Here is a 10,367-nt window from a genome sequence, read left to right on the forward strand (position 1 = left end):
CCTTTTTCGTTAATTTTTTTTTATTATTTGAACGTTTGCAAATTAACCCCTTCTTTTGCCCGACCAGGCAACTACACGGATCGACCCGCGCTTGCTCAGCGGTCGTATTGTTCGAGTAGTCATATTTGTCATCAGTAGCGTGAAACGAAATACTTTAAAGTAGATTTTTTTTGTTTTTTTTTGGGGGGCTATTCCCCCTATTTATTTATTTATTTATATATTTTACTCATTAGCCAATCGTTGGGTCGTCTACTTCTTGTGGACAACCGAGACGGAACTCAAGAGAGCCGCGCCCGAGTGGGAATAATTTCCTCTTTCCCTTCCCTTTCCTCGCGGCAGCCAACACCCAAAGCTGCCTCCTTTCCTTCTACTTTTGCCCCTTCTTTACGCCGGAGAAGTTTGATTTCGCCAGCTTGGGCTAATTGGAGGTAAGAATTCGAAGAACCCGTCTCGATTTGGGTCTCAATTCGACGTTTCCTGCTGTTTTCGCTCTACTTCTGATGGATACGATCGTCTTCGCGATGCCCCTTTTGAGTTCTTAGCTAATTGGATGAGGATAAGGGAAACCCGGCATGATTTTTTCTTTTCTTTTTCGTTCTTTCGTATTTTCTATCCGTCTGGGGTAGTAAAAGCCCCTTCTTTCTTTGGTCGGTAGTCGTGGAAGGCAAAAAGATGCGGACTTGATTGACTCCGGATTGTGATTCTAAGCTTGGTATGCATCTTTATGGGCGTTTCTGTGGATTTAGTTGAAATTCTTGGTTGTGTACTTGTGTTGCTAATCATTTGAGGGTGATATTTTTTTTTTCTTTTTCTTGTTGTTGTTGTAAAAGGAGTGTCAAGAAAGGCTCCTCTTTTGTTTTTGGAGAAAGTAAGATTTGAATGTTTGATAAGGCAGGTGGAAGTAGGGTATATTCCACTGCTTTTGAATTTTGTTGTTATTTAGGTGAAAGATGTTGTATGATGATGTCGTGTCACAGTGCTAGTTTGCATTATTGATTCTTATCTTACTTCACTAGTTATATCTCTCTGTTCTTATTTTGTCCACTTCCGATCAATTTACATGGTTATTGAAACTAGTACTGTATGTTGACATACTGACTCAGGCCGTTGATTATTGCCAAGTTCAGGTTTAAATGCTTAATCTGGCAAGAAAATTGCTTATATTTTAAACAATAAAAATCTCGTTACCCACCCTTTTAAGTCTCATCTCTTGATGTAGAGATCTCATATGTTCCTTTTTTCAGCTTCCTTGGACACTTTCAGGATTGATATATCAGCAAAACATGGGATTTCACACATTGATAGTGCGCTTGAAGATCTTTTCCTGATAGACAAAGGGAAGACTTGAGCATTAACTTTTGCATGGGAAGGAATAGGAGCATTTGCATCTTCATCAATGAAGAAATCTGCAGTGAGACAATTTTGTAGCATGAAAATTTCTGGAGCTATGTCATCATCTCTACCTACACTACCTGCTCCTTTGGAAGAGAACTATCCAAAACTTCCTGATTCCCAACAGGTTACAATGGAAAGGGAGCTGAGTAGCAACCGTGTGCCTCCTCATAATAGTACTATGACCCCTTATCGCGCACCTTATCACTCCAATAATGGAGTTGTTGAGCTTTTAACTTCATCAACTTCGAAATTCTCTGCAGATCAATATTATTCTTCTGTTTCTTCCCATGAGATCCACCCTAATAATGCTCCATTTATATCTCAATCATCAAGTGATGAATTCTCTGTAGCTTCAAGTAACTTACCCCATTCTGGAACGTTTCAACCTTCTTCAAGTAATTTTCCTGGAGAATGCACTGAAGCAACCTGGTGCCCAGATTCAGTTGAGGGCATACTTGATTACTCAAATAACATTGCTGCTAACAACAATCAGATCCAGAGCAGTTCTATTGTGGCCTCCGATGAGCTTATGAAGCAAAACGAATGGTGGACAGATTTTATGAATGATGATTGGAAGGATATTCTCGAAACTGCTACTGAAACTGAGGCAAAGGTATGTTACAACCTGGAAAATTGTAGCAACATATATCTAAGATATACAATGGTGATCTACCTTTCTGTCTTTCCTCTTTTGCCCCGCCCCATCGCCAGCTCTTCCTCATTAGACCTTGTTTCATTGTCTCTATCAATCTCACAAGTGAGTTACAAGTCATGCAAAGTCTATTAATATCAATAAATATATAATCTTCTATTGGGCCAACAACTATCTGAATCAGAAGTAAAAGATACTATGCCTGTGGCTACCTTGAACTTGGCAGTAAGTCTTGATCTTACATGTTGTGTTATTAAAGGAAATTTAGGTGCTTGACAATAATGATTGAATGTATTATCTTAACAAGTAATTAGCAGCTCTTGGAGATAGCTAAGTGAAGAATTTTATGATTCATGACTTTTACAATGTTACCATTTCAATTATCTCTAAGTTGATTAATTAAGCATCTGATTTCTAAAACTGAAACATTTCTTAGTTTTTTCCCTGTAATCTAGGTTGTACCCCCAGTGGGTCAAAGATCTCCAAATTTATCAGTGCACCAGTCTGCAATCACGCAATCAGCTCCATCTCATTCTGGAGAGATTTCTGCTGCCACTAATCCTTCACCGGCTGCCAATGCCTCTGCAGCCAAGCCACGCATGAGGTGGACTCCGGAGCTCCATGAAGGCTTTGTTGCTGCTGTCAATCAGCTTGGCGGCAGCGAAAGTAAGTAATTCAGTATCATGGCATTATGTCGTTAGGTTTTTTTCTTTGACTTGCATTTATTTTTGTTAGTTTTTTTATTTGTAACTTCAGAGGCTACTCCTAAAGGAGTTCTGAAACTCATGAAGGTGGATGGTTTGACCATATATCATGTGAAAAGCCACCTACAGGTCTGTTGTTTGGTTCTCTTTAGATAATCCTGCATGTGGCTTATTTTTTAATCTTACAATTGTCTAATTAAAACTGATTTGGTGCTGCAGAAATACAGAACAGCTCGCTATGGACCAGAGTCATCTGAAGGTTTGTTTCTATTGCTATGACCTTAATTTCATTTTCGGAATCTGTGAACACAGCTCACCATTGTCTTTGAGATACCACAAATTTTACTAGTTTCTGCTGTTTGCTCTTTTCTTGGGCACCATGGTGTTGCTTTATGATATTATTTACTTGCCTGTTGTACCTATTTCTTCAGAAACCTTTTACTATTTTGCTGTAAATGCTAAATAGTACACATGTACACAAATAAAAACTGGTATGAAGCATTATCCTGAGCTAGCTTGTCTTATTGTCTAATTGATTGATGCAGGCACATCGGAAAAGAAGACCTCCTCTCAGGAAGATTTGTCATCTCTAGACCTGAAGACGTAAGATTTCAGCAGTTACTTGATTGTATATGCATTTCTGGTTATCAATTGAAAAAGTGGTATTTGGATGACAACAAAGTTAATATCCATGATCCTAAGACATTTTATACTTCCAGCCAGATAAGTCACTAAATGAATTAGCCACATATTGATTTAAAAAAGCTTAGTTAATTGGAGATCATGTTCTTTGACTCGGAGTGATATATTGAGTTGGTGGAAGAAAACAAGTCTCATTTTGTTTCTTACATTCATTCACCTGGACTTCCTAGATGTGACATTCCTTTTCTTAGTTTTGCATACCGGCATTAAGTATGTTCATGTATTCACCCTTGTTGGGAAGGTCAGGCTGCATAAGATGGATGGAAGAGCACGAAGACCACCCATATGTCCTTTATGTTGTAGTAATGTACTTTTAACCCAACAATTGCTAAAGAACTACAATCCTGTGGGGCATGATCCCTCATTTATTGATTAGTAGAACTATAACTTGATGCCTTTTTACTTAAGTAATGCATAAAGGTATTTGATATTTTGATGGAATTTTGGGATAAGTTATCTTATAAACTCTGTGAATATAACTCAAGCATGCTTTTGGTAATCAGCAAGGAATGCACTGAAAGCAACCAGAACAATTCCCTTTCCAGTTGGTTTCTGCTACTTATCTTTGGCAATCTTAAAGTGAACTGTATGTGGAGCATAGATCTTGTTATACAACTCTGTTGACAAATTATTATTGTATGAACATGTGATATGACATTGAAGTCTGTTTATTGATTTTGGATCATCTTTTCTTCCTGTCATTTGACATGGGACTATGGGAAATGATGACAGATTCCTCTGGTTGCTTGCTTAGTGTATGCTAGTGGATGGATCATTTCATATGAATATCGTAGTTGGATGAGAATCTTTGTCATATAACTTATCTCAGCATCCTTGCGTATCTTTTTTTATGAACCTAGAGCTAATATCTTTTGTATTTTAGGAAGAACATGCACATCTTGGTCTATGACCTGTTGCTCTTTCTCACAACAAGACCTACCATAGATTCAAATGTCTTAGCTTTTCTGTATATGCACAAACTTAACAAGGAAAGCAGGTTGCTTTAGAAGTAAATTTTTATGAATAACTATTTTTATGTGAAGTTTTCTGTAGGCGATGATGTGTCAAATTGTCCCATTTTGGCTATCCTTGACAAAGTTGATTTACTTTTTGAACTAAATTGATTGTGTTTCATTTCTTTTATAGGAGTATTGATCTCACTGAAGCACTGCGTCTTCAGATGGAGGTTCAGAAACGACTTCATGAACAACTAGAGGTATAATTTCATTATAGGGACTTCTGTTTTTTATATCATTCTATCTAGTGCTATATTTTCTTTAGTGGTATTCAGTATTCACTGTCCAAATAAAAGATAGAATTTTTAATCCCAAATTCATTAGTCCCTAAATAGATCTTCTTTTAATCCCCTTTAAGAGTATCCGACATCAATTCCATCTAGATGGGCTCTCTTACATTTACCCCGTACAAATCTAGATGTTTTGTCTACCTTGTGACAATCTCATAAGAAAATACAGTCATGCTGGGTGCTTTGGATCAATTCATGTTATCTGAACAATATGCTTGTTCTTCTATATCTCAGATTCAAAGGAATTTGCAGCTAAGAATTGAAGAGCAAGGAAGATACCTTCAGATGATGTTCGAAAAGCAATGCAAGACCGGTGTTGATTTGCTACAGACTCCTGCCACTGTGGCGCAGCCGTCGCACCTGTCTTCTGATCTAACAGATCCTGCCGCTAAAAAGGAGCTTCCTGAGAAGGGTCAGGATGGAAGCACAGCTGGCCCTAGCAATGCAAAGATAGAAGAAGAGAGCCCTAGGCCTGTTGGTGAGAAGATGAAGAGGACAGATGCTGAAGCCAACGGGGAAGCATATATTACTGATGGTTCTGAATTTCCACATCAGAAGCGTGCAAGGAGCCATGACACTAAGTCATCATCAGATACATCTGCAGCAAATTAACTGGATCTTATTCTCATGAGGACCCAGTGAAAATGGCATCTGGTACATATTTTGGGTATTCTGCAAGAGGCTTATTTAGTTAAGGAGCTGTTTTGGCTTTTCAGAAGACAACAGAAGGTGAGCTTTTGTATGAATGGCTCACAATGACTTGTTTTTCATTAATTTGAGTAAATAATGAAATCTTAGGTTGTAGTTTTTTTATAAGCACCTCCCTTTGTCAAGTTGATGAAGGAACTGGAAGACAGTGTCGAAAGATTCTAATGCTGTGCTCTAAATTCAGATGAATATATTGTTAAGAAACCTTAACATTTAATGTCAATGAGTTTCATCTGTAAGTTCTTGGTTGTTGAACCACTTAGTCATCTCAGGACATGTCTGAAGTTTGTTTTCCTGCAATTTTTGGTGAGCTATAATTTTGGAAGCCATCGATTTATTTTCCAGTAGTGTTTTGCTTTTTAAATTTGCATCCTTATTTGAATGAGGTTTGCTGCGACTGGCTGACTAATTACTTCCTCTGTCTGCCTCTTGTTCTCAGTTGCAACCATCCGAGTTTGTTATCTGAGGAAGCCTTTTGGGGTGGGTAATTTTGGTCGAGTTGCAACATATCAGCATCCTTGCTGAATTATTTTGTTACTATGGAATATATGTCACTCATACTCAATGAAACTCTTATTTCATATACATGGCCTTCAGAATGGTGAATTGATACACAACGAGAGAAAGACAGGCCTACTATTTTACAGGAATGCAGACCCCTTCTTGTTTTTGTAAAATGGTAATTATATTACTACAAAAGGGCGCAACCTATACAGCAAATCTAATAGGCAAGTGAGGATTGAGCTCGATCCAAAATCTAAGTGTTATATTAGGCTAATCCAACAGAGGGAATGATAAGAGTTATTTTAACTAACTATGCTATATGTATAATATCATCTCACATATTATATATTGAGCCTATTCGAGTTGAGCTCTTAGTGAGTCAAGCTCAGGAGCCTCGTGAGCCAGCCGGCAAGCTTTTTTGACAGCCCTAGGGCAGACCCAGTCGCAAAGAATGTTGATGGGAATTTCAGTTAGTTTTGATTAGAAGATTAGAGAGATTATGATCTTGGGCTTTGATTAACAAAAAGCGTTAGGGTGACCATTAGACTGTTTAGTGACATGCCATAGACAATGCCTGCCCTAGTTGAGGTATTAAGGTGGGTGAAAGATAGCCAGCAGGTGGTGGTATCCATCTGCAGAAGGACCACCATTTTGAAGATGAGTTGCAGGTTGGTGGCGTTGGTCTGTTGGAAGACCTTTTCCTTACTGCTTTTCCAAAGCTGCCATATGCCATAGACAATGCGGCATCTAAATATGAGAGCAGCTGCCTTCTTAGGAAAACCATTCCCTTCATGAATGCAGAGCTTTATATGCTGAATTTTGCAATCATACAATCGAGGAATGTGACTTTCATAGATTCTTATTTCATTTCAGAGGTGTTCAGAAGTGATTTAACAACAATCACTTGCAATTTTAGTATATCAATTTAATCTTTTGGCGATAACAGGGGAATGTTTACAATTTGATTTTTGAGAATACAGCACTTCCTGAAGAAAGGCCTTGGATGATCTATTCCTTTTAGTACAGGGATAGAAAGTAGAATATTTTGGCTGAAAAAGAGAGTGAAAATTTCCAACAACATGCATGAGATAGTAGACATTTGACGTACAATATAGAACGATAAAATCATTACATCAGTGACCTGTTTCTATTACATGGTAATTAGGGTTCATCACATATGTGTCCTTTTCCTGTTCTTCATTGGTGTAGGCCTAAAATACAGTCTTCTCTCTCCCTCTCTCTACAAAGCCTAATTGAGCCAAACTGACAGCACCAAACATCAACCAAAGTGTAGCCATAGGTGATCCCAATTAGTTTGACTGTAGCCACTAATTGATCTTAATTGGTGTCAGCTTGAGTGCCCAGGTGGACCCTCGAGGCCATGATCCTAATTAGTCTCTGGAATTATACAAACAATGTGTGGAAGGAACACTGTAAAGTATATAGCAGATTTCATCTACTCTTCCGTCGTCTAAAATGCTACTGCCCTTCAGAGTAGCATTATGAACCTGAGCACCAGCAACTTTGACAACAAAAGCGAGTCATTCATCAACAATCTCCTCAAGCACTAGATTTTGAAGTGCTATGGAGTATTTAGCAGTCTTTGTCTTCTCCTTTATGCTGCCTGAAATGCTACTGTTCTTTATTATGTAGGAGCCTGAGCTATCACCTTCAAGAAATGGGACAGATTAACCACATTATCAGATGAATCTTCTAGCGCAACAGATTATTAGCCACATTTAAAACAAGCATATAATTAGTAGCGCCGCTGACTATAATAAGTACTACATTTCACCATTGCAACTCACATCTCAATCAAGTAAACAAATAATCAATTCAGAAGAGAAGGTTTGAATACATGCAGCATAGTCACTTAGCACAAAAATGGTTTGTGCCCAAGCAAGTATAACAACTAGACATTTTGGAGAGTTATGTTAATGATGTAAAGACTAGAAGCCAAGTAACTGATATTCGTAACTAAGATCACAATCTATGCTTCAGTCGAAAAAGAAAATAATGTAAAACAAACTGTTAGATATGATAAATGTGTTGCAAACACAATAAAATAGAAACTTCGGCAGACAGGATATAAAAAGTACCAACTCAAATTTCAGAGAGGATATAATTTGTTCATTTTGTTATCCAGAACATTCTTTCTTGAAACTTACCATGTCAAAATTCCCTCATTAGAACATGTAATATGACAATTTCAGGTCACTGAAGGAATTTTAGTTGGAAAAAAAAACAGCTGCCATATCAGCTGTGCTGTGTCCTAGATTTATGTATGTCTTAGAGCTCAATTAAATTCTAACAGCCATTTTGACTGAAAATTATTGAAATCTAGTTGTATTTGTTAGCAAACAAACTTAACTCATTCAAAATAATTGTATATTCACGCAAAGCAGAAGACAATGAACTGTACCTTGAATTGTAAAGATGCAGTTAATCCATCGTTTATAGATGAATAACAATCTAGGGGTGTCGCCTTGGTGCGTATCAGCCAGTAAAAGAGTACAAGACCCCGCAGGTTGCATCTTTCCACTGGATAATAAAAGGCAAAGACACTTTGGTCACATTAAAAATCATGTAAAACAGGCGAAAATTCCACCCAATCTTTTGTGAAAGGAATACTTGAAAATTCTTATTGATTACAACACATCTCTTACTTGGCATGTATGATGGCATCCTGACAAAGAGCCAGTGTATGAACCATTCCTAGATCTCTACCCCTTGCATTGCAATATCTAAGTTGACAATTCCTGCAAGGGTTTGAGCATATCTAAAAAAGAAATTTCCAAGAAGACACGTATGGAATTATTGCTGAAGATACAGAAGTTATAAAAATGCTGCAAAGACTGCTCTTTAGGAACTTTATGGTAAAATGCAACTGAAATAGCAAAGAAAGTAGAAAAAAAATGGAAAAGCCTTTGCAAACAATGGAAGTTATTGAATCACAGATATGATACCAAATATACATATGAAATTGCAGTAATGAATACATAGCACCTTTGTAACAACTGCCTATGGTTTGGCCAGTGGAATTATGTCCAGATGGTTAAAAGAGCTCATGTTGTATGAGTATTCTCGGGTTCGAATCTCAATGGCGTTGACTTAACTGGGATACTACTAGGTTTCCACTTCTCTGAAAAAAAACTGCCTACAGTTTGCTGATCATTACATACACAGGTCACAGTGTTAGTTTTAAAATGAATCTTCTCAGATTAGAGCTCCTAAGTTAAAAAAGAGCAATCTGTAAGAACTAAATAAACATCTGACGATCATCTAATTAAGTATTTTATAAAAAAAATAATCTAAGAGATACATAATACTGCAGAGAATCACAGTAGAACGACTTAGCATGCAAGGCGCTTGCCTGTCATTAAAGAAGTCTCCAAAATCATCGATAACGACAGCAACTGGAAAGCTATCATGAAGGTGAAATGCAGCGAAGTACTTTTTAATTCCTTCATCATCTTCAACATACCTAAAGTAGATGACAAGTTAAAACCTTTGCTCATTATCATTGTACAAGACGATTGTTTCATTCATTTCTCTTACACATTAAGTTCCTTTTATGATGAAATCACACACATTAAGTTTCAAGACTAGTCGTGGCATCTGAGGTACAACTGAGAGATACTTTGCTAATTTACTAACATCAGTATTCTAAAATATCCATGAGAGGATTAAAATTATACACCCACTAAAGCAATAACAGTGAAATAAGTAATAAAAGTTGCTCACTTGATTTGTATTCGCTGAAGCACATCTGAAGATGGATCAAGACCCTGAAAAGAAATAAAAAGGAACCAATTAACTGAAAAAAAGCTAAAATAGTGTAATACACTGTACATATGGAAATAAAGAGAGATCATGAATTAACTTGCGATAAAAAGGGTGGCTTGTTCTCCAATTTCCTCTTGTTGCAGATGAAGACAACATCGCGGTTACTCTCCGATGCACAATTAATTGCAAATTGGAAGAGAAGGGAAGTCTTCCCACTGTTCATATAACAAATTAAATCATTATACCAAGAAATTTATAGGAGGTGCTGATGGCTATAATTACAACTGAAGCAAAAAAGAGAGAGATACCAGCATGGAGGCCCCGAGAGAAGAACAAGTGGTTGGATGGACACGAGGCCACCAAGTTGCCTCGTGGAGAAGAACCTCTCAACCATGTCTTGGGAGATCCAAGGTGCTGATAAGCTGCTTGAAGAAATGACTCTAAGATCCCTAAGAATTAAATTTTAGCATCCGTTAGCATTTTATAACATATCGTTGTAGAAGATAAAGAATAATGGAGAAACTATATTTTACACTCCTGCTTATCTTACCGTATTATAATTATATTCAAAGTAAAATTATTATATTTAATTAATTTATGGGATAAATTT

At 37.1% G+C, this 10,367-nt stretch overlaps 2 protein-coding genes across 3 annotated transcripts; one reads left to right on the forward strand and one right to left on the reverse strand.

The window, feature by feature from the left end:
* The first annotated feature begins 239 nt into the window (after window positions 1-239).
* LOC140793803 (protein PHOSPHATE STARVATION RESPONSE 2-like) lies at window positions 240-5,706 on the forward strand. Its single transcript, XM_073145510.1, has 8 exons — window positions 240-428; window positions 1,245-2,008; window positions 2,503-2,713; window positions 2,804-2,880; window positions 2,971-3,010; window positions 3,297-3,354; window positions 4,600-4,669; window positions 4,994-5,706. Exons 2-8 carry the CDS (start codon window positions 1,397-1,399, stop codon window positions 5,369-5,371), a joined length of 1,446 nt encoding a protein of 481 aa, XP_073001611.1. The 5' UTR covers window positions 240-428; window positions 1,245-1,396; the 3' UTR covers window positions 5,372-5,706.
* A 1,333-nt stretch (window positions 5,707-7,039) lies between these two features.
* Window positions 7,040-10,288, reverse strand: LOC140793892 (uncharacterized). Of its 2 annotated transcripts, XM_073145657.1 has the most exons (7): window positions 10,066-10,269; window positions 9,855-9,972; window positions 9,716-9,759; window positions 9,345-9,455; window positions 8,638-8,730; window positions 8,394-8,512; window positions 7,040-7,640 (listed from the first exon to the last, which is right to left on the reverse strand). In XM_073145657.1, the coding sequence occupies exons 1-7, from the start codon at window positions 10,149-10,151 to the stop codon at window positions 7,513-7,515; spliced, it is 699 nt and encodes a 232-aa protein (XP_073001758.1). In that variant the 5' UTR covers window positions 10,152-10,269; the 3' UTR covers window positions 7,040-7,512. The 2 variants fall into 2 exon arrangements, with proteins under 2 accessions (XP_073001758.1, XP_073001759.1); XM_073145658.1 differs by lacking the exon at window positions 9,345-9,455 and having other exon boundaries at window positions 10,066-10,288.
* Window positions 10,289-10,367: the final 79 nt, after the last annotated feature.

The sequence above is a fragment of the Typha latifolia genome, chromosome 8, assembly GCF_019914945.1.
Source record: "Typha latifolia isolate L0001 chromosome 8, TyphaL0001v2, whole genome shotgun sequence".
Classification (NCBI taxonomy): domain Eukaryota; kingdom Viridiplantae; phylum Streptophyta; class Magnoliopsida; order Poales; family Typhaceae; genus Typha; species Typha latifolia.